Below are 23,951 nucleotides of genomic sequence, written 5' to 3'. Positions count from 1 at the left end.
ATCAATACATTAGAAGCAAGAGGAAGACCAAGGACAGGGTAGGCCCACTGCTCAGTCAGGAGGGAGAAACAGTAACGGGAGACTTGGAAATGGCAGAGATGCTTAATGACTTCTTTGTTTCGGTCTTCACTGAGAAGTCTGAAGGAATGTCTAGTATAGTGAATGCTTACGGGAAGAGGGTAGGTTTAGAAGAGAAAATAAGGAAAGAGCAAGTAAAAAATCACTTAGAAAAGTTAGATGCCTGCAAGTCACCAGGGCCTGATGAAATGCATCGTAGAATACTCAAGGAGTTAATGGAAGAGGTATCTGAGTCTCTAGCTATTATCTTTGGGAAATCATGGGAGACGGGGGAGATTCCAGAAGTCTGGAAGGGGGCAAATATAGTGCCCATCTATAAAAAGCGAAATAAAAACAACCCAAGAAACTACAGACCAGCTAGTTTAACTTCTGTGCCAGGGAAGATAATGGAGCAGGTAATCAAAGAAATCATCTGCAAACACTTGGAAGGTGGTAAGGTGATAGGGAATAGCCAGCATGGATTTGTAAAGAACAAATCGTGTCAAACTAATCTGATAACATTCTTTGATAGGATAATGAGCCTTGTGGATAAGGGAGAAGCGATGGATGTGATATACCTAGACTTTAGTAAGGCATTTGATACGGTCTCACATGATATTCTTATAGATAAACTAGGAAAGTACAATTTAGATGGGACTACTATAAGGTGGGTGCATAACTGGCTGGATAATCGTACTCAGAGAGTAGTTGTTAATGGCTCCCAATCCTGCTGGAAAGGTATAACAAGTGGGGTTCCACAGGGGTCTGTTTTGGGACCGGTTCTGTTCAATATCTTCATCAACGATTTAGAAGTTGGCATAGAAAGTACGCTTATTAAGTTTGCGGATGATACCAAACTGGGAGGGATTGCAACTGCTTTGGAGGACAGGGTCAAAATTCAAAATGATCTGGACAAATTGGAGAAATAGTCTGAGGTAAACAGGATGAAGTTCAATCAAGATAAATGCAAAGTGCTCCACTTAGGAAGGAACAATCAGTTTCACACATACAGAATGGGAAGAGACTATCTAGGAAGGAGTATGGCAGGAAGAGATCTAGGGCTCATAGTAGACCACAAGCTTAATATGAGTCAACAGTGTGATACTGTTGCAAAAAAAGCAAACATGATTCTGGGATGCATTAACAGGTGTGTTGTAAACAAGACATGAGAAGTCATTCTTCCACTTTACTCTGCGCTGGTCAGGCCTCACCTGGAGTATTGTGTCCAGTTCTGGGCACCGCATTTCAAGAAAGATGTGGAGAAATTGGAGAGGATCCAGAGAAGAGCAACAAGAATGATTAAAGGTCTTGAGAACATGACCTATGAAGGAAGGCTGAAAGAATTGGGTTTGTTTAGTTTGGAAAAGAGAAGACTGAGAGGGGACTTGATAGCAGTTTTCAGGTATCTAAAAGGGTGTCATCAGGAGGAGGGAGAAAACTTGTTCACCTTAGCCTCCAATGATAGAACAAGAAGCAATGGGCTTAAACTGCAGCAAGGGAGATTTAGGTTGGACATTAGGAAAAAGTTCCTAACTGTCAGGGTAGTTAAACACTGGAATAGATTGCCTAGGGAAGTTGTGGAATCTCCATCTCTGGAGATATTTAAGAGTAGGTTAGATAAATGTCTATTAGGGATGGTCTAGACAATATTTGGTCCTGCCATGAGGGCAGGGGACTGGACTTGATGACCTCTCGAGGTCCCTTCCAGTCCTAGAGTCTATGAGTCTATGAGAGTTCCCCATAATTCCCCAAGCCCGGAGCCAATCTCAAGGGGAAGCACTGAGCACTGGGGACATCTCAGCTGGTGAGGATGTTCCATAGGGATTTCACACGGCAGTTATAAATGTCTCTGCTACCAATGCCCTGGAAAGAGGAGATTTGTCCAGATGGTTTCCTCCAGGATAAAGGCTCCTGTCACCCTACAAACACCTTTCTTTCTCTGCTGCTTCCTCAGAGCATGGTGAGTCCTTTGTACTTGGTTACTCGGCTAGTATTTAACCCACTGGTGCTGTGGATTAACTGTATCTCTGATGCAGTGTACAGAAAGGGCAATTTCCCGATCACAAGACAGACAGAAAAGATCCACTCAATCCCACCTCCCGAGGCAAGTGCCAGACTGGTCCCTATTACATATCTTAGTGCATTGACCAGCCTAGTTTAAACTGCCCTGTGTTATATGGACCCCATCACTTGTCCTGAGATATAATCCCTCAGCTTGATTGATCCCACTTGCATCAATTTCTCCTGAACTTCAGCCTACATGTTCTCTTCCCTAATTTCACCCTGTTCCTCCCAGGCACCTGCCTTCTATCCTGTAAATAACCCCCGTCCCTCCTTGCTATTTGCAACTAGGTAAGATCCATCTCCACCAGTGACATTCTGGGTGTCCTGTAGCTCAGGCTGGAGTTAGGCTTTTCCTGTGCTACTGCAGGGGATGGGGAAAGGAAGGTCAGTTATATGGACCAGAGAGACATCCCCTGACAGACCCATCCCTCAGACAGATGCACACCAGTCAGCCGCAGCTCTGCCCAGGATGTAAATTTAGATGTAACAATGCACCAGGCCAGACTATTGTCCTATTTCCACTGTGTTACCTCTTTGGAGCCAGTGGGTGACATGATATAATTAAGGACAGATTTCAGCCAATTAATGGGGACAGAAAATCCACCTGGGCCGATACCCAGTGAATTAGCCCCCACGCTCACACAGAGGAGACTGTGTGTGTCAGGGGGCGGAAGCCGGGGCAGGGCGTGAGGACTTGCTTTGGTGAGGGTTCTCCTTTTTCTTGGCACTGGATACTTTTTTGGTGCCCAGATACATCATACACACCCCTCTCCAGGTCCTTTCAGGAAATTGCACTCTGAATTTGAGACCCTTTGCAGGTGCAGCTGTAGAAGCTGCCAGCTGAGAGCCCCAGCAGAGCTGGAGAGTTTGGACAGGACCGTACCTGCACCCAGGAATGTTACCCTAGGATATTAAACATGGAGCCCCATGATGCACACAGCACATAGCATCACAGAATCGTAGAAGTGGAAGGGAACTCGAGAGGTCATCTACTCCGGCTCTCTGCATTCATGGCAGGATTAAGTATTGTCTAGACCATCCCTGGCAGGTATATGGCTAACCTTCTTTTAAAAATCTCCAATGATGGAGATTCCACAACCTCTCTAGGCAATTTATTCCAGCGCTTAAACACCCTGACAGTTAGGAATGTTTTCCTAATGTCCAACCTAAACTGCCCTTGCTGCAGTTTAAGCCCATTGCTTCTTGTCCTATTCCCAGAGGTTAAGGAGAACAATTTTACTCCATCCTCCTTGTAACAACCTTTTAGGTACTTGAAAATTGTTATCATGTCCCCCCTCAGTCGTCTCTTCTCCAGACTAACCAAATCCAATCCCTTCAATCTTCCCTCATACGTCATGCTTTCTAGACCTTTAATAATTTTTCTTGCTCTTCTCTGGACTTTCTCCAATTTGTCCAGATATTTCCTGAAATGTGACACCCCGAACTGAATACAATTTACAAGTTGAGGCCTAATCAGTGCAGCATAGAATGGAAGAATTACTTCTTGTGTCTTGCTTACAACATTCCTGCTAATACATCTCAGAATGATGTTGCTTTTTTTGCAACAGCGTTACATTGGTGGCTCATATTTAGCTTGTGATCCACTATGACCCCCAGATTCCTTTCTGCAGGACTCCTTCCTAGTCAGTCATTGCCCATTTTGCATGTGTGCAACTGATTGTTCCTTCCTAAGTGGAGCACTTTGCATTTGTCCTTATTGAATTTCATCCTATTTACTTCAGACCACTTCTTCAATTTGTCCAGATCATTTTGAATTTTGATCCTATCCTCCAAAGCACTTGCAACCCCTCCCAGCTTGGTACCATCTCTAAGTGTTCTCTCTAAGACATTATCTAAATCATTGAAGAAGATATTGAACTGAACCAGAATTGGAACCAATCCCTGCGAGACCCCACTAGATATGCACAGCTTGACTGTGAACCACTGTTAGCTACTGTGTGGGAATGGTTTTCCAACTAGTTCTGCACCCACCTAACAGTAGCTCCATTTAGGTTGTATTTCCCTAGTTTGTTTAAGAGAAGGTCATGGGAAACGGTATCAAAAACCTTACTAAAGTCAAGATATACCACATCTACCACTTCCCTCCACCTACAAGGCTTGTTACCCTGTCAAAGAGCACTATCAGCTTAGTTTGACATGATTTGTTCTTGACAAACCCACGTTGACTGTTACTTATCAACTTATTATCTTCTAGATGTTTGCAAATTGATTGCCTGATTAATTGCTCCAGTATCTTTCCTGGTACTGAAGTTAAGCTGACTGGTCTGTAATTCCCCATGTAATCCTTATTCACCTTCTCTCACATCTCATCCCTTCCCTGCCATGTTCTATATAGAAAAGAATAGAGTTATAACATGCCACATGGTCTGGCAAGTGACATCGCAGTTCTAGAGCAAGATCTCAGCAGGTGTTACCACCCTAAGTAATTCCTCTCCCTGCATGGGGCTTATTCTATGTGACCAGTTACAGACTGTGATCACATCCTCCTTCCATGAGCACTTCACTAAGATTAACAGAATTAGCCCTTTCATTCTGTCTTCAGCTCCCTCGAATTGCTTCTGAACTCAATATCCCAGGCACAGTCATGCCAGACCCATATAGAGGAACTGTGATCTTTTCTCCCTCTCTAACTCATTAGCTGTCAGCTGCTAACCACCAACTGTCTCCATTCATCCCCCCACACAATGCTTTGTTAGCTACCAGTTCAGGTTGTGAACCACTGTTCCACAGCAGAGGAACCATCACACATATCATTAAAAATAACCCCAAACATGCAATACACTGCAGTTATCTGTGCTATCTCCTGCTGGAGAACTTAGAATGTACTGAGAATGGAACAGCTTCCGTATGAGGAGAGATTAAAAAGACTGGGACCTTTCAGCTTGGAAAAGATACGTCTAAGGAGAGATATGATAGAGATCTATAAAATCATGACTGGTGTGGAGAAAGTAAATAAGGAAGTGATAGTTACTGCTCAGAACAGAATAACTAGATGTCACCAATTTAAAATTAATAGGCACTGCAGCAGGTTTCAAACAAACAAAAGGAAATATTTCTTCACACAACACATGGTCAATTTGTGGTACTCTTTGCCAGAGGATGTTGTGAAGGCCAAGACTATTACAGGGTTCCTAAAAGAACTAGCTAAGTTCATAAAGGACAGGTCCATCAACAGCTATTAGCCAGGATGTGCAGGGATGATGTCCCTAGTATCTGTTTGCCAGTAGTTGGGAATGAGCGACATGGGATGGATCACTTGATGATTCCCTGTTCTGTTCATTCTCTCTGGGGCACCTACCGTTGGCCACTGTCAGAAGACAGGATACTGGACTAGATGGACCTTTGATCTGACCCAGTATGGCCGTTCTTATGTTCCTCATGCTCTTATCCTTTATGGATCATGAGCTGTATAAATGGGTTTGTATACACATTCTTCAGCCTGAAGTCTGTGTTATATTTCACTGTTCATTTCTGCTGACCACCCAATTCTGAGTTTAATGGCAGGAACTGCTTCTGCAGGCAGAAGCAGGGAAGACATAGCTAGCTGGCTCAAGTGAGCTCAGCACAGGTATGAGGAGAAAGGGAGAGCCTGCATCAGTAAGCGGGGGCGAATTGAACAAAGAGCAGAATAACCAGGAAGGGGAAGAGGAAGCTGACAAGGGGCAGAACCCAGGCAGGTCAGGTGAGGTATGTGTAAGCCTGACTGCACGCACGCCTGAGGACTGAACCCAGCAGGTCTCAGCTAGGAAGCCTGATGCCAGCGAAGACAGCACCAGCCCAGGCACCCCTGCCCGGGGAGGGACAGGTTTATGTTATGGATATTCATGCAGAGTGGTTCACAAGCAATGCAGAGCGACACAGGGGATGGGGCCCTGCACAGGAATGAGGCTAAGAGCAGATCTAGCTGCTGGATTCCTCCAGCATCACCCTGCTATGATGAACATCACTGAGACCATAGAACCTAGGAGACCTGGTGCTGCTGGGCTCAGACTCCTCTGCCTTTATTCTTGCTTCCTCCAGGGACAGCAATGCCAAGTGCACTGGGTGCCAAGAGCAGCACCGGGCAGCGTCCATACAGAACCGGCTTCTCCCTTGGCTTGGTCTTCCCTCCTTGATTTTATTGCGTCTTTATTCACAGGCAGCATGAGCTTCAGTGAACACAGCTGGAGAACCAGGGGCCGACCATGGTTGCTGCCAACCTGACGCCTTCGAACCCGGCCACAATCCTGCTGCTGGGTATCCCTGGGCTGGAAGAAGCTCACGTCTGGATCTCGGTGCCCGTGTGCACGATGTACATTCGGGAACTGCGCTATTCTCCTCATCGTTGCCACAGAGCCAGCCCTGCACCGACCCATGTGCTATTTCCTCTGCATGCTGGCAGCCATCGACCTGGGAGCATCCACCTGCACTCTGCCGAAATTGCTCTGCATCTTCTGGTTTCAGGCCAGGGAGATCAATGCCGGGGCCTGCCTGGCCCAGATGTTCTTCATTCATTCCGTCTCCATGATGGGGTCGGCTGTGCTGCTGGCCATGGCCCTCGATCGCTATGTGGCCATCTGCGCTCCCTTGCACTACAGCTCCATCTTCACCGGCCGCCTCATTGCCAAGCTGGACGTGGCGGCCATAGCCAGGAGGGCACTGCTCATGAGCCCCTGCCCCTTTCTGATTAAGAGGCTGTCCTTCTGCTGGACCAATGTCATCCTGCACACCTACTGTGAGCAAATGGCTGTGGTGAAGCTGGCCTGTGGAGACACCAACATTAATCATGCCTACGGCCTCAGCACGGCGTTGCTAGTGATAGGTGGGGACCTGCTGTTTATCGGTCTTTCCTATTTCCTGATTGTCCGGGCCGTTCTGGGCCTCTCGTCCCGGGAGGCCTGGCTCAAGGCCTTTGGTACCTGCATCTCCCACATCTGTGTCATCCTGATCTCCTACACCCTGGCCCTCTTTTCCTTCCTCACTCATCGCTTTAGCCACCGCGTGGCTCCCCCTATCCACATCATCCTGGCCAACGTCAACCTCCTGTTCCCACCCATTTTGAACCCCATTGTGTATGGGGTGAGGACCAGGGAGATCCGGGAGCGGGTGCTCAGGGTGATCCTGCAGGACACAGGTACTTCCAAACGTAGGCCGGACTGGGGCTCCGTCCTCGGAAGGCCATCCAGCCAGTTCCCCCAAGCAGAGATACCTGTGCACATGGTGTCCCCTCCCGGGGGCTTTGTCTCAGCATCTGTAAAACAATAACCTCTGATGGCTCCCCGATACTTTGCGCCAGCAAGGAGGGGCCCAGATTTCGGCTGGAAGGCAGAGCAGCCCTGAGTTCTCCCAGCGCTGCAGAGAGTGAACCTGTCTGGGACTCCAGGAGAGAAGCCATTGCCTCTGATTCCCACCGTGACCCAGAAAGAGCCTCAGGGCCATAGACACAGCATGGGAGATAGTATCCTGGAAAGCAGTGACTGAAAAGGACTTACGACAGCGTGGCCAAGCAACTCGACATGAGATCCCAGTGCGATGCTGTGAAACAAAGGGCTAATGTGGCCTTTAGATGTATAAATCGCAGAAGTGAGTAGGAGCAGGGATGTGATTTTTACATCTGTAGGGGACTTTGCTAATGGATACTGCATCCAGTTCTGGTGTCTGTATTTTACAGAGAGGGTGATGAATTGGAGAGGAGAAGAAAAGAGCCACAACAATTATTTGAGGGCTGGAGACATGCCTATACAGTGAGAGACTGAAAAAGCTCTGTCTGTTTAGCTAATCAAACAGGAGACTGAGAGGTGACTTGATTACAGTGTGTGAAGACCTTCCTGGGGAAAAAATCCCAAATACTAAAGGGTGTTAGGATATCAATATTCAGGCCTGTCTGCAAAGGCCTAGACTTTAAGATGTAGGTGTATTCTTATCACTCAGCTAGTTATAGAGGTATAAAAGAAAGAATAAAAAATCACTGTCTGTGTAGTGGCCTTCTCTTACTGTGATAGTCTGAGGCCTGGTTCTTTAGCAGCCATAAACTGGGAAATGTATGGTCACGTCCTCACATTCCAAAGTAGTCATATTAAAACAAGGCAATCTGGGACTGTTAGGAAGGTGATTCGATCTATCACCTCCAGAGAAAGGAAAGAGCCTAGAAGATGTAAAAGGAAATTTAGTTTGATAGCATCCTGTCTGGCAAGAACTCACTTATCAATAGACACAGCTGGAGAACCCTTATGTCTGTATAGATGTAGTTGTAAAATCCTCACTTCTATATTGTTTTGTATGTTTATTTGCATGGTCTCTGTCTGGTTCTGTGATTGTTTCTGTCTGCTGTATAATTAATTTTGCTAGGTGTAAACTAATTAAGGTGGTGGGATATAATTGGTTAGCTAATCATGTTACAGTACGTTAGGATTGGTTAGGTAAATTTTAGTAGAATGATTGGTTAAGGTATAGCTGAAAATATTACTATTTAAATTAGGGGCAAACAGGAAATAAGTTGGGATTCGAAAATAAGGAAAAGGAACTTGAATTTAAGCTTGCTGGAAGTTCACCCCAATAAACATCGAATTGTCTGCACCTTCAGTCTTTGGGTATTGTTGCTCTCTGTTCATGCTAGAAGGACCAGGGAAGGGTGAGAGTGAAGGAAAAAGCTCTATAACAAAGGGCTCTGTAATCTAGCGGAGAAATAGTCTCTTCTGGCCTTAAACTCTATGAATCTATGAAGCAGTGGCCCAGCATGAATCCACCCCACCTGCTCCAAGGGCAAAACACGTCACGGCAGGAGGCACCTGGTTCTGCATTCAAAGGGAGACAGCCTGATGCCCCACTCACATGCCTGCCTGCCCCAAGCTTAACTGCTCCTGCTCTGATATCCTTTCCCCACTTTCTTCACTCTGAATTCACTCATGTTTGTGACAAAGTGGGAATTTTCTGTAATATTTTTTATGAATCCTATACATGCCTCAGTTTCCCCTATGTGCTACATGGTTACCTAGGGGATGGAATAGGATTGTTTGTCTTCAGGGCAGGCTGAGACACAGGTGTGAATGGTGCCTAGTTGTCTGGGACTTGGGTCCCATATCAATGGAGCTTTTGGATATGTCTACCCAGCAACTAGACACATGCAGCTGGACCGTGCCAGCCAACTCAGGCTTGCAGGGCTGTTTCATTGGCCTCTTCATTTACCTCTTCCCCATTTTTTGCATTTTCTGCAAACTTTATCAGGGATGATTTTATGTTTGCTTTCCAGCTCATTGATAAAAGTGTTAAATAGCAAAGGATTAAGAACTGATCCTTGCTGGACCCCACTAGAAAAAATACCTACATGATTTCCCATTAGATTTTGAAACCTATGCATTAGCCAGTTTTGAATTAATTGAATGTATGCCATGTTGATTTTGTATTGTTTCAATTTTTTTTATCAAAATGTCATGCAGCACCAAGTCAACTGCCTTGCAGAGGCCTAAGTATATTACATCAACACTATTGACCTTTATCAACCAAACAGTTAATCTTGTTTAAAAAAAATCTAGTTTGACAAGAGTAATGGTCTCAAGTTGCAGTGGGGGAGATCTAGCTTGGATATTAAGAAAAACTTTTTCACTAGGAGGGTGAGGAAGCACTGGAATGCATTACCTGGGGAGGTGGTGGAATCTCCATCCTTAGAGGTTTTTAATGCCCATCTTGACAAAGCCCTGGCTGGGATGATTTAGTTGTGAATTGGTCCTGCTTTGAGCAGGGGGTTGGAATAGATGACCTTCTGAGGTCCCTTCCAGCCCTGATATTCTATGATTCTAAGATTCATTTTCATAAACCCACATTGACAGGCATTAGCTACATTACCATCCTTTATATCTTTGTTATCTGAGTTCCATATCAGCCATCCCATTGTTTTGCCCAGGGTCAGTGTGAGGCTGAGAGACCTGTAATTATCCGGGTGTGGTTTTTGGTCACACCAGTTCTTCCTGTTTACAGAACAGAAGCCATGCTGAGCTGCTGGGCTTTGACTGCTGATGGGAGAGAGCTTTGGCTACAGCAGCTAGGACTGGATGCAGCCTGGAGTGGGCCAGCCACAATCCCCTCACTGTGAAAACACTGGGGGTATGGCTACATTTGGAATTTCAAAGCTCTGCCCCGGCAGCACTGCGGGAGCGCTGCCGTGGCAGCGCTTTGAAGTGTGAGTGTAGTTGGAGCGGCAGCGTGGGAGAGAGCTCTCCCAGCGCTGCATGTAAACCACATCCTTTATGGGTGTAGCGTGCAGCGCTGGGAGCAGCACTCCCAGCGCTGCCACCCTGATTACACTGATGCTTTACAGCGCTGTATCTTGGAGTGCTCAGAGGGGTGTTTTTTCACACCCCTGAGCGCGAAAGTTGCAGCGCTGTAAAGTGTGAGTGTAGCCAAGGCCTGAGAAAGGTAGTACTGCTGGGCACTCCCTCATTCACCTGAGCCAGTCTTGGGGCCCTCAACAATGAATCAGGCATCGGGCCTACAGATTTATCCTAGTTGTGAGCTCAGCTGTGAAAACTAAGTATTCTTAATATGCCACAATAACCTTTAACAACAAACTGTCATGCAAAAAGGTGCAAAAGGGACTTAATTTAAACAAAAAGGCTTCCTGCTATAACTCAAGGAGCGTATTAAGATTGTGCTTTTTAAACAAAAGTGGGATACTAGAAATCAATATAGCAAACTTGGTTTATCAGAAATTAGACCTAATTAGTGAACAAAATGATGAATGGATGGGCTACTCCACCCATGATCAAAAATCCCTAGTGGCAGACAGAGCTGTTCCTAGGGACCGCAGGCAGCACAGGATAGTAGCCCAGAGCCGCTGGACTTTCAAAGCTAAGCAGATCAAACCAAGCATGCCTGTCACAATGAGGAGATTTAAACTTCAAGACTCATAAGAAATGGAAAGGGAAGTGGATTTTTTTTGCTGTTTTTAAAATTAAATTGGCAGCTAGTATTTTTACAATTATGCTGAACAAGTTTAAGCTTTGTTGTAATGTGCGCTGTTTGCCTGGACTGCTCAAGACCTGAATGCTTGTGTAGGAAGAACTCTTTGAGTTGGCTTCTTAAATATCTTCATGCTGTTTCACATCTGATGCTCCTTGATGAAACACAGGAGCCTTGTCTTATAACAGACTAACTCAAAGTGATACAAGCTACGAAAGTGAGATCTTGGAAGAGTGTTGCCATTTTCATAATGTAATAAAATTCTATTAATGATAAATAATGAATAGTGTGTAATAAGCATATCACAAAAACAAATTTTATATTTCCAAGATCACTGTTTTTATAATTTATACTCAGGTGAAGAAGAAAATACCTGGAAATATTAATAATGTAGCTGGAGCTGATGTACCTTAGGTCACATTACTGCAGGGTCTACAATGTGGGTCAACAGGAGAAAATCTCACGTCAACTTACCTTACTCTTCTCCTGCGGGGTAGAGTACAGAAGTTGACTGGAGAGCGAACTACAGTCAATTTGGTGGGGCTTTACTAGAGCCGTTAAATTGATCATCAGAGGCTTGATCTGAGAGCCAGATCCTGGCTGTAGTGTAGACCTGCTCTTGGCGTGGGAGCCTCACAGGTGCTGCCACACTGAGCATCACACAAGCTAGCAAAACCACAGGAACGCCAGAGCCCCAAAACCAAGTTGGGCTCCTTATTCAGACCAGGGATGCTCTTGTTTTGCAAGCCACCAATGAGAACCTGGTGGCTGACACCTAAGCCACCTTTTAAGGAAATGAGTTTTATACCTGCGTCCCTCCACGGGACATAGTGAGGGGGAAGTGAATATGGTCCCCAACTTGCAACTTTCAGCCCAGTCAGAGCATTCAGCGGGGATGTGGGAGAACTAGGTTTAATTGCCTCCCTTAGCTTGATGGAAAGGGCTCCTGCCCCACTGGGCCATAGGCCACTTGATGTGGGGCTCACTCATCTTTTGCTGAAGCTGCTCCACTATGGACAGATAACAATTGGAGCAGGGGTACTGGAGGTAAGGTGTCCCAACCCCTAAACCATAGGCATTCCTCCTCTCACCCCCTAACCCACCATCCTGCCCAGCCCTTGAGCTCCTGGCCCTGGAAGCTAACCTCCCTCCCCGACAGCCGCAGCCCACCCTACCACCAGCGCTCTGGGCAGGGGGCTGTGAGCTCCTGTGGGGCAACACAACTGCAAGCCATCCATACGCCCTGGTGCTCTAGACTGTGTGGCACACTCTGAGGATAACACAGCTGCCAGTCCTGGTGCTCTCAGCAGCATGGTGCAGGAGGAGGGATGGATAAGGGGCAGGGCATCCCAGGGGGCAGTGAGGGTACAGGGAGCAGTTGGATAGTTGTGGGAGGGAACTGGCAAGGGGCAGGAAGCCAGAGGGTTGGATAGAGGCAGTTACGGGCAGGGGCTGTTAGATGTGTCAGAGGTTCTGAGGGAGGCACCAAGTGGGAGGGAGCCAGGCTGCTTGGGGAGGCACAGCCTTCCCTACCCAGCCCACCACACAGTTTCAGAACCTCACTGTAGCCCTCAGGCCAAAAGTCTGCCCACCCATGCGCTAGAGAACAAAAGAGAAGCAATGACTAACGCCAGTGCAAGCAACATGAGTCCACTCTTGCCTTTCACTGAAAGATGAAATTTTCATCTACAACCATGGGCTAGCAGCATTCCAATTTTTGGCAGGGATATGTAGGAACCGGAGAAGTGATCTTTCAGCATCAATGTACAGTAGAACCTTAGTTAAACACCACCTCATTTAGAACCAGAAGAAAGCAGTCAGACTCCAGCAAAGACATACAGTACAGTGTTAGATGTAAACTACTACCAAAAAAATCAAGTTTAAAATTTGACACAGCAAGGAACTGTTTGTGCTCGTTTCATTTAAATTAAGATGGTTACAAGAATTTTTCTTCTGCACAGTAAAGTTTCAGAGCTGTATTAAGTCAATGTTCCATTGTAAACTTTTGAAAGAACCGTAAAATTTATATTCAGAGTTACAAACATTTCAGTGACAAACCACTACCACTATTCCCAAGGTTTTTAACTCTGAGGTTTTACTGTACCTAAAGCACACCCATCCTTTTTAAAAAAGAAAACCCATTTTTGATATAAGAAACTTTAGTCTTGTTCAGACTCTCACAGAAGACTATGAAAATCTTAAAGTAGCAGGGCTAGGGGTATGGCTACACTTGGAGATGTGCAGCGCTGGGAGTTACAGCAGTCTTCATACAACTGTGTAGGGACAGCGCTGCACTGTGGCCACACTGACAGCTAACAGCGCTGCAATGTGGCCACATTTGCAGCATTTGCAGCGCTGTTGGGAGTGGTGCATTGTGGGCAGCTATCCCACAGAGCACCTTGTCCCATTTTGGCACCGTGGGTTGTGGGAAGGGGACGGAAGGGTGCGGGTCATTCCGCTTCCTGTCCCAAAGCCCCGTGGTGCATCGCTTCACATCCCAGCTGTTTGGCGCCATTGTGAGTCTGCAGCGCGATTTCTGTGGGAAATGGAGCCCGAGCTGCTGAGGACTTTGCTGACGAATGTCGCCAGCACATCACGTTTGGCAGTTGAGCTATTCCTTCAGCTCCAAAGTGACAGTGAGGAGTCTGATGATGATATCGATTCGCCTGACGCGTGTGACACTAAATTGCTTGTGGCAGTAACGGACATGCTCAGCATCGTGGAACGCTGCCTTTGGGCTTGGGAAACAAGCACTGAGTGGTGAGATCACATCGTCCTGCAAGTCTGGGATGACGAGCAGTGGCTGCAGAACTTTAGGATGAGAAAAGCCACTTTCATGGGACTGTGTGCGGAGCTCGCCCCCACCCTGCAGCGCAAGGACACGAGATTGAGAGCTGCCCTGTCAGTGGAGAAGCGGGTGGCTATTGCAATCTGGAAGCTGGCAACTCCAGACTGCTACCGATCGGTCGCGAACCAGTTCGGAGTGGGAAAGTCGACCGCTGGAATAGTGTTGATGCAAGTTTGCAGGGCCATTAACCGCATCCTGCTAAGAAGAACCGTGACTCTGGGGAATGTGCAGGACATTCTAGATGGCTTTACACAAATGGATTTCCCTAACTGTGGAGGGGCGATAGATGGGACGCATATTCCTATTCTGGCACCACCCCACCTGGCATCTGAGTACATTAATCGGAAGGGGTATTTCTCTATGGTTCTCCAGGCGCTTGTGGATCACCGGGGCATTTCATTGACATTTACACAGGCTGGCCTGGAAAGGTGCATGATGCACACATCTTTTGGAACAGTGGCCTGTTCAGAAAGCGGCAGGCAGGGACTTTTTTCCCAGACCGCAAGGTGACAGTAGGGGATGTCGAAATGCCCATTGTGATCCTTGGAGACCCCGCTTACCTGTTAATGCCTTGGCTCATGAAACTGTATACAGGGAAGCTTGACAGGAGCAAGGACCAGTTCAACTACAGGCTGAGCCGGTGCCGAATGACTGTGGAGTGTGCTTTTGGCCATTTAAAGGGGCGCTGGAGATGTCTTTATGGGAAGCTAGACTTGGGGGAAAGCAGCATCCCTGCGGTTATATCTGCGTGCTGTACCTTCCATAATATTTGTGAAGGGAAGGGTGAAACATTCAGTGAGGAATGGACCTCCGAGGTTCAACGCCTGGATGCTGAATTTGCATAGCCAGAGAGCAGGGCTACTAGAGAGGCCCAGCACAGGGCTACAAGGATTAGGGATGCCTTAAGGAAGCAATTTGAGGCTGAAAGCCAACAGTAATGTTTGGTGCCTTGCACGGGAGTGAAGTGCAGTGGTTACAATGATTTGCAGTGCCTGTTTTTTCCTTGGGGTACAGTATCTTCCACTTTCTGCAATAATAAAAACTGTTTTAAAAGCCAAGAAATCATTTATTGAAAAGACAGTAACTAAAAGGACGGGGGGGGGGGTAGGGTGGTGAACTGTACAGTCAGAGGTTTGAATATGTCCTGCCTGGAGTGCTGTGCAATGCCTGCTGCACTTCAGGATGAAAATGCTGCATGGTGATGGGGGTTGAGTGCAGAGGGTAAGGGTCGTAGTTCTCAGGGCTGGTAGGTGAACGTACAGGTGTTGGGGGCAGCTGGTGGTGGTTAGAACCTGGATGCTGGAGAAGTGGGTTTTGAGCTGACATTGGGGCACAAGGGAGAGTGCTTTGGGATGGGGAGGGGGCAGCACGGTAGTGCTCTGCCTACATGGCTATGGGTGACTGCATACACTCCGTTTGGTGCGCCAGGAGGCTTATCAGCTGCTTTGTGCTTTTCTTCTTAGCCAATTCCTTTCTCCTGCTTTCTGTTTCCCTCTACTGCTGAATTTTTTCTCTCCAGTCCTGCAGCCTCTTACTCTCTCTGGCAGACTGATTCATAACTGCTTTCACCAAATCTTCTTTGCTTTTTCTTGGTTTCCTCCTCAGGTTCTGTAGCTTTTCAGCAGTCTGTGATAGTGATGGGGGATTACTGGTACTATTCAAGGACACTTAGAAAAAAAACAGAAATAGAAACATTACAGAGGCTGCATTGTTTATAATCACAGTTAAGGAGTTTTTAGTCTCATTTGTAGCATCCTTTACACATAGCAAACATAGCACAGAGAGGCCACAGCAGCGAAGACATGGTGAGTAATGGGGAATGAGTGATTAATGAAGCCATCTCGCTGCCGTGGCTCACCTGGGAAGGGCAACTGCTTGGGTCACGGCTGCACTGGGGTTTCTGTGCATTGGAGAAATCAGAGAGCTGCTGGGGGGGATGACCTGCACTGAACACTATCCCTACCTTTTCCACAGGATTTTATCCTGACAGATATCTCGCTGCTGTGGGTCACCTGGGAAGAGCGAGAGGATCTTCTCCAGCAATGTGGATTCCGCCCTGGCCCCTGTGCAACTTGCCTGGGTGCAGCAATGGTCCGCCCACCCCTCGCAGCATAGTGGCGCAGACATTTTAGCCTGACTGGGACAGGGATCACAGTGGCTTTCCCTATGAACTTGCGCAAGCACATTGCCAACGCTCTGGCTGAAACTTTTGAAGAGATTACAGAGGCCGATTACTGAGACATGATAGACCACATCAATGGGCTATTCCACATCTAGGCATACATGCATGCATGCAGCCCAAACCCCCCTCCTCTCCTGAAACATTTCCATCCTTAAAATAAAAGCTGCTTACTGGGAACCCGCTCCTCTGCTTCTTCACCAAGTTCCAGCTGCTGTGACTGGCTAGCTTCCTCCTGGCTAGAGAAGAGCTCCTGGCTACATGCCTCCTGGGTGTCTCCCACCACTCCAGTACCCTCACTCTCAGTTTCCTCTACCCCCTCCCCAAACTGTCCATCGTGGTCCTTGGATTGGTAGTAGGGTCAGCCCCAAGTATCACATCCAGCTCCTTGTAAAAACAGCAGGTCATAGGGGCAGCACGTGAGTGGCGGTTTCCCTCACACGCTTCGCAAAAGGCACGCTGCAGCTCCTTTACTTTAACCCTGCACTGCACCACATCCCATTCATGGCCCCTTTCCCGCATGGACTTTGATATCTGGCCATAGGTATCATAATTCCTATGGCTGGAGTGCAGCTGTGAATGCACAGCTTCCTCACCAAAAACACTGATGAGGTCCAGCAGCTAGCCACTGCTCCATGCTGGGGCTTGTTTGGCACATGGAGGTATGGTCACTGATTGATTACACTCCACACCTGGCTGAGCAAACAGGAAGGGGATTTTTAAAATTCCCAGGGCATTTAAAGGGCAGGTCACCTGAGCCGAGGGCAGTGGAGTGCCAAACGATCAGCAGAGTGGCTGAAAAGGTATTCTGGGATACGCCTCCTAATACCCTGGAGGCCAACAACAGCACTTTTGCTGGCCACACTTGCTGAGCAGCGCTGCATCCCCAGCGCTAGAATCGTTTCACCCCAAGCAGACCAGGTGTACAGCCAGGGAGTTACAGCACTGGCTGTGCCTTGCAAGTGTGGACACAGAGTTTAAGTTGCAGCGCTGTAAACTCACCACCAGCGCTGCAACTCTCCTGTGTAGCCAAGCCCTAGGACAGGGAGAAGTGAAGCCTGATTAAAAGTGTATTCACTTCCTTTTCAAAGGCTGTTGGTACTTATCTCATTCAAACAAAACCATGTGGGAGAGGGGGTTCAGTAAAAATGGAACACCCCAACCCTCACTGAAACCTCATTGCATTGTTCAGGTGGCTGGTACCGTGGAGCAAGCAAAGATTTCCATGTGGAAATAGGAGTCCTACAGGGACACCAAAACCACTCATATCTTCTTTGTACAAAGCACTCCTCCCCACCTTTCTGCAAACTTAGAACTGACATGTGACCATGCAGCACTCTTGCAGATACTCTAGGACCTGGAGCAAGGCCACTATCCTTTGCTAGAGTCCTGCAGTTTCATGCCCCTTGGCATGCCCTCCCTGCTCACTTCAGATCACAAACTGAACACGTTTTTACAAAGGTTTTATTCATCCCAATCATCCATTTATCGCCTTTAAAACTTCTGGAACTGCTTCTTGGTGCCAGCAGCCTTTGTGACCTTGAGGACGTTGAATCGGACTGTCTTGCTGAGGGGACGGCATTCCCCCACAGTCACAATATCCCCAATCTGGACATCCCTGGAAAAAAAAGAACAGCTGCTTTTAGATAGCTAAACAGCAGATTCTTTGCCACCAAAAATTTGTTCCTGCAGTACGGATCTGTGCCAGCACAGCACTGAAGAGACTAAACGCAACTGAACAAGACAACACTGAAAAACAGGTCTCATGAACCTGAAGTATTAAAGGCTCCTTCTACTGTTAATTTAAGTTGCCAGACAGGTAGCATTTGCTTTCAGAAAGTGAGAGGTCCACCATCCACCACCAAACCAGGTCTTTCTAGCCTTTGGTTTTGGCATGCATGAAGCAAGTGTCAATATGTAAGAGAGTACAGTTCCCACAGGAGAATATTAATCAGGATCAAAAACAAGTGCTTGAGGAATCATAGCCCAGGCAAAGACCAGGTGTTTCCCTTGCAATCCTTACCTAAACACTTGGAAAAAGCTTCTTGCTTAGTACTCAGTCACCTGAATTTGACCTGAAATGCTAATCCAGGACCTTCCAGAGACAAGAGGATCAGAGTGTTGTTCAAGCTACAGGACCCTCACTTCCCTCTTCTCATTATACTTATCTTCACATGTCATTTGAAAGGTTCCCTATATTCTGATCAAATATCATTCTTCCAAGGATCTCAGAGCTTTATAAATACTTACAAAGCTTTACAACCTCCAGGGAGGTAGGCAAGTAATCCCTGGTTACCGAGGGATAAATAAGGAACAGAGATGAAGTGACTTACTCAAGATCACAGAATAAAGGTCAGACAGCACTAAGAATGGGGACTCAGTCTTTACACCAAGTCCTCTGTCCTAAGTACTCCAAGGCGGCTTCCTCCCAGAAAATTTATATTTACCAATGTGACCATACCACATGCAGACAGCTCACTTGATAAACATCCCTACACGTACACGTTTGACAGTTTTCCAGAAAGTTCCTGCACAGAGAAGCATTCGAGACTGGGGGCTGCCAGACCAGAACATGTTTTATGGTTCAGCATTGCCAGACTGGCATTTTCAGCAGTCCCCCTTCACCACGGGGGGCTCTGCAGACCATCGTGAGTTTAGACATCACCACCACCAAACAGGCTCTAGGTCAGAGCACAGCCCACACAGTTGTACAGTGTTGACTCGCTTCATTTACCTTTCTAGATTGAAGTGTAGTCACCAACTACAATTCTGGGTATCTCCTCCTTCCCTTTGATCTGAACAGCTTTCTGTTTGGGTTGAGACTGAGCATTTATAGCACTTGCAGCACATCTCAACTTCAAAGCACGTGCATGCTTTAACCTTACCACCACACTAGCAAGACAGGTAAGTGATTCCCATTTTGCACACAGGAAAACAGAGGTAGAAGATACACAGCTTGCCCATGGTCAGTCTCTATCAGAATGGATTAATACAAATACCCTGACTCCTTGTCTTGTGCCCATCATTGCATTCTGGGGCCTGAAGTCTCCAGGGCGGGTTAGTGAACAGTACAGAGAGACTACATAATGACCTATGTAGAGGGTCATCAGTGCTCAGATTTGAAGGGAAGAGCGCAGCACCACTAATCACTGCTCCACAGTGTACCCCCAGTACTACTCCTGTGCTCACCTGAAGCAGGGGGAGAGATGCACGGACATATTCTTGTGGCGTTTCTCAAAACGGTTGTACTTGCGGATATAGTGTAAGTAATCTCTGCGGATGACGATGGTACGCTGCATCTTCATCTTGGTAACCACACCTGCGGGAATATGGGGGCATAGAGGAGGAAAGAACACCAAGCACTTACTTGTTGTATTTAAGCAGAAGTTAATATTTTACTGATGCCTGGTCTACAAAGTTATTCCAGTATAGTTATGCTGGACAAGGTATTTCTTTTTAATTTAAAATCAGCACAGCTTTGCTGGTAACAGCCCTAGTGCAGACACATACCAGTCTAACTGTGCTTATGCCAGCACGCTTTTGCTGGTTCAGAGAACTGGTATAATTGCATCCACACTAGAAGGGCTTTACAAGTTTTGCCATTGTACTTGTACTGGTGTACTAAAACCTCCTAGTATAGATAAGATCAGACTTCCCAAAAGAAGCTCCAGTCTGGAGAGTAAAACTCAGACAACAGACTGAAGCTGGGACCTTCAGGGTTATATGGTAAGTTTTCCTATCATGCTATCGTATAACTCTTACCAATGGTTTATAGTAAAATAAAAATAAATCCAATACAGTACAGTGCACTTACATGCCTAAACCATTAACCCTGATTGTACAGACCGGAGACTTGTCCCCGACCTTTTCCTGAAATTTTCAATAGGATGCTATACTTGGAGCTATTGATTACATGCCCCTCTGTTTTACCCATCCTCCTTAATGCATTAACATAGGCACTACATTTCTCTCTATCCTATCCTGTATTACATTCGAAAGATGGTGGCTAATTAGTTATTCCTAATACTCATTAAGGATTAGTTGGCTCCATAATCCACTGTATATTAGAAATGGATTACTTAGTATTTAAGCATCAAAGGATGGCATCAGATAATTTTGGACAACATTATCAAGTCTGTAGCCCAGTGGTCCCCAACCTTTGTCTGGCAGGTGTCAGACGAAGGACTGTGGCAGTGGCTGAGCATCTGTCGAAATGCCGCTAAATTACAACGGCATTTCGGTGGTGATGCCTCTCAATGACACCACTTGTTAGCAGCTGCTGAAATTCAGCGGCATTTCAGCCCATGCTCGACCACCGGCCAGGACATGGGCGCATTTAGGTGTCAGTGCCAGTGGGCACCACATTCGGGACCCGTGCTGTACCATCAGCATGCATTTTTCAACAGCAGCATGGCCCCTGAAGGTGATGTTCTCCTCACTATCTAGGTCAACCAAAACAGTTCTATTTCAGTGTAAAGAGCTTCTCCTAAGATAAGATGTAGCAACTCTCTCTAGAAGAGTACTGCCACTGTCTCTTGGGTCCTTTTGTCAGGCATCAGCAAAGCCATTTGGCAGTGTCGTCAGAGTCCCTTCACCATGAGACTTGGAAGACCATCGTGAGAATAGCATCATTTGCAGCTCAGGACCATAGCAGCAGTGAAAAGGGGAGACAGCAATTAATTTCTGGCAGGAAGCGTACAAACCTGAAGGGGGCATTTAGTGTTTTGGGATCTGAGATCCTAAAGAGTGGGCTGCACATTAAAGGCAAGAAATGGCTCCCGCTTTTAACAGTAACCTTATATGCTCGGGTCTCTAGTTCCAGAGGCTCAGACTCCAGGACATCTGCAGCCTGTTCCAGTCAATGCAAGTTCCAAACAACCCTGTTTTCCATTAATAAGCTCATATGCCTACATTTTGTTTAACTGATAGATCCAGCTCCTAAACAGCTCTACTCAAATAGGCCTCCAAAGGCCATTCCCTGCAGGATGTTCACATAACCAAAAGGTTTTGAAATTTATCCAAAATGACAATTCTGCTCACAGAAGTGTCTCTTAGTTCTTACCTGACAGGATACGACCACGAATAGAAACATTACCAGTGAATGGGCATTTCTTGTCAATGTAAGTGCCCTCAATGGCCTGAAAACAGAGAAAGTTGACATCAGCACTTGGGAGCTAAAAACTTAGAGTGCTGCAGAAATCTACCATCAATGAAAACTTGTAGCACCCCAGAAGGTCAATTTGGGTGCTACAACAGGACTAGTACTGTAAGCATGAGGCACATGACCGCCTTTATTCCTGTCTGTATGAACTGACATCAGCAAGGCCACTTGGCAACTGTTGTCAAATCCCCTTCACCTGTGGGACTTGGAAGACCATCGTGAGAAAAAACATCACGTCAGTAAGGAAAGGAACCACCCTGAAGTTTGCAGAAATTGCTTTTCATAATTTCCTGGGTGATCCACTGGCTATTAACCTGCTATTTTGACAGAAATATTCTGGCCATTGACAATCTGGGGCTGAACTTATCTCTATCCTATTGGATTTTATTCTTCTAGTCCAAATTTAATACCATTTCTATACTAAACTTTTCATGAAGATATTAACCTCTTCCTCTGCCCTCTCCCCCATATGAAGGGCAAATTCATGAGTCACCCCAAAAGACTAGCAAGCCAGAGCTAGGACCAGCTATAGCCTGGTTCACTTTTGTTCACACACAAAATTATACCTCTTTGGGGGTCTTGAAGCCCAGGCCAACATTCTTGTAGTAACGGGGGAGTTTCTCCTTGACTCCCTCTCCCAGAAGCACCCGCTTCTTGTTCTGGAAGATGGTAGGCTGTTTCTGATAAGCTCTCTCAGTCTGTTTGGGGAAGACCAAAAAAGAAAGATAAAATGAAGAAAAGTCACCCAAATAATGCACCCAATGCCGCCAGCTGGAGCCAGCCTGCCTTGGCACCAGGGGGGTTAGAGTGCCTGGCTATGCTTATGGCCACGCTGAAAAGGCTACACTGCCACCCCTGTAGCGTGGAGGTGTGGATAGTGCACCTCCCCAGAGGAGGCCCTGGAGTTGGGGCAATGCCAGCGCTGCCAGGGCGGATCAGCTCCGAGACACGGTGACACTGTACCTGGGGCCTGGCCTACGCCGCGGGGCCAGGGTGGGTTAACTCCCTGGGGCCGGGCAGTGAAACCAGCCCAAGTCCCTGCGGGGCCAGCGCCAGGCCCGGGGCGCCTGCACACGGGGACACGCCCCCCCCCCGGCCGGGGCCCGGGGCACGTGCCGAGCCGCCAGGCGCGTGGGCAGTTCTCTGCCCCGCACGCGGCCGGGGGGCTCGGCCCGGCGCCAGCTACGTGTCCCCCCCCCCCCGGGGCCGCACCTAGCCCCGCTCGCCCGCCAGGCCCCGGCGTGGGGGTGTGTGTGTGGGAGGGGGGTCACCCGGGGCTGCCCCACTCGCCCCATCCCCCCCGCAGGAGCCGAGTGAGCCGCTTCCCGCCCGCCCGCGGCGCGGAGCCCCGACCTGCACGTCCGCCATCTTGCACTGCGCGAGGAAAAAGAGGCTGCACCAGCAGCACGGGGCCGCTTATCCGCCGCCGCGCCGGAAGTGACCTCACTACGCACAGGGCGCGCGGGAAGTGTCCGCTCCGTCCCAGCAGCGGAGGGGCGGGGCTGACTCAGACAGCGGCATCGAGTTCTCATTTCCCCCCCGACCCGCGGGAATGTGTGCGAGCCACCCCTTAGCAGCCATTGCTCTGTGGAGCTAGCACCCGCCCCGGCAGCCATTGCTCTGTGGGGATAGCACCCCCCCTCCCCGCCCGGCAGCCATTGCTCTGTGGGGATAGCACCCTCACCCCCGCCCGGCAGCCATTGCTCTGTGGGGATAGCACCCCCCACCCCCGCCCGGCAGCCATTGCTCTGTGGGGATAGCACCCCCCTCCCTGCCCGGCAGCCATTGCTCTGTGGGGATAGCAGCCCCCTCCCCGCCTTGCAGCCATTGCTCTGTGGGGATAGCACCCCTGCGCCTCGCCCCGCCCGGCAGCCATTGCTCTGTGGGGATAGCACCCCCCCTCCCCGCCCGGCAGCCATTGCTCTGTGGGGCTAGCACCCTCCAGCCTGGCAGCCATTGCTCTGTGGGGATAGCACCCCTGCGCCTCCCCCCCGCCCCCCGGCAGCCATTGCTCTGTGGAGATATCACCCCCACCCCTGCCCGGCAGCCATTGCTCTGTGGGGATAGCACCCCCCTCCCTGCCCGGCAGCCATTGCTCTGTGGGGATAGCAGCCCCCTCCCCGCCTTGCAGCCATTGCTCTGTGGGGATAGCACCCCTGCGCCTCGCCCCCCCCGGCAGCCATTGCTCTGTGGGGATTTCACCCCCACCACTGCCCGGCAGCCATTGCTCTGTGGGGATAGCAGCCCCCTCCCCGCCTTGCAGCCATTGCTCTGTGGGGATAGCACCCCTGCGCCTCGCCCCCCCCGGCAGCCATTGCTCTGTGGGAATAGCAGCCCCCTCCCCGCCTGGCAGCCATTGCTCTGTGGGGATAGCACCCCCACCCCTGCCCGGCAGCCATTGCTCTGGGGGGATAGCACCCCCCCTCCCCGCCCGGCAGCCATTGCTCTGTGGGGCTAGCACACCCCCTGCCCAGCAGCCATTGCGCGGACACACTGCTGTGCAAAGGGATGAGCAGTTTCACAGGTGTGGCAGGCTGCCAGTAGTTTCTTGCCCTGAGGCCGCTGCTGGTGCAAGAGAAGCAGGAGCAGTGCATTGGCGAGATGGTGGGGTTTGCCGCCAGCCCTGCGAAGGGGCCGGGTTTCATGAAGGGCTTTAGCTTCAGAAGCAGCCTCGCCGCAGGCAATAG

The 23,951-nt window shown here is 48.5% G+C and overlaps 1 protein-coding gene, 3 non-coding genes and 1 pseudogene across 4 annotated transcripts; 1 reads left to right on the top strand and 4 right to left on the bottom strand.

The window, feature by feature from the left end:
• Positions 1 to 6,326: 6,326 nt before the first annotated feature.
• LOC115641911 lies at positions 6,327 to 7,386 on the top strand (annotated as a pseudogene).
• Positions 7,387 to 17,549: 10,163 nt separating this feature from the next.
• Positions 17,550 to 22,723, bottom strand: RPS11 (ribosomal protein S11). Its single transcript, XM_030545303.1, has 5 exons — positions 22,618 to 22,723; positions 21,831 to 21,962; positions 21,166 to 21,241; positions 19,293 to 19,422; positions 17,550 to 17,721 (listed from the first exon to the last, which is right to left on the bottom strand). Exons 1-5 carry the CDS (start codon positions 22,630 to 22,632, stop codon positions 17,598 to 17,600), a joined length of 477 nt encoding a protein of 158 aa, XP_030401163.1. The 5' UTR covers positions 22,633 to 22,723; the 3' UTR covers positions 17,550 to 17,597.
• Positions 18,679 to 18,773, bottom strand: LOC115642006. The gene has a single exon (XR_003998139.1). It is a non-coding gene; the product is annotated as a small nucleolar RNA SNORD35 (small nucleolar RNA).
• On the bottom strand, positions 20,650 to 20,740 carry LOC115642007. The gene has a single exon (XR_003998140.1). It is a non-coding gene; the product is annotated as a small nucleolar RNA SNORD35 (small nucleolar RNA).
• LOC115642008 lies at positions 21,411 to 21,502 on the bottom strand. Its single transcript, XR_003998141.1, has one exon. It is a non-coding gene; the product is annotated as a small nucleolar RNA SNORD35 (small nucleolar RNA).
• Positions 22,724 to 23,951: the final 1,228 nt, after the last annotated feature.

Source organism: Gopherus evgoodei, unplaced genomic scaffold, assembly GCF_007399415.2.
Source record: "Gopherus evgoodei ecotype Sinaloan lineage unplaced genomic scaffold, rGopEvg1_v1.p scaffold_36_arrow_ctg1, whole genome shotgun sequence".
NCBI lineage: Eukaryota > Metazoa > Chordata > Testudines > Testudinidae > Gopherus > Gopherus evgoodei.
Note: the sequence above shows the minus strand (reverse complement) of the source record. Positions and strands in the feature narration are given on the sequence as shown.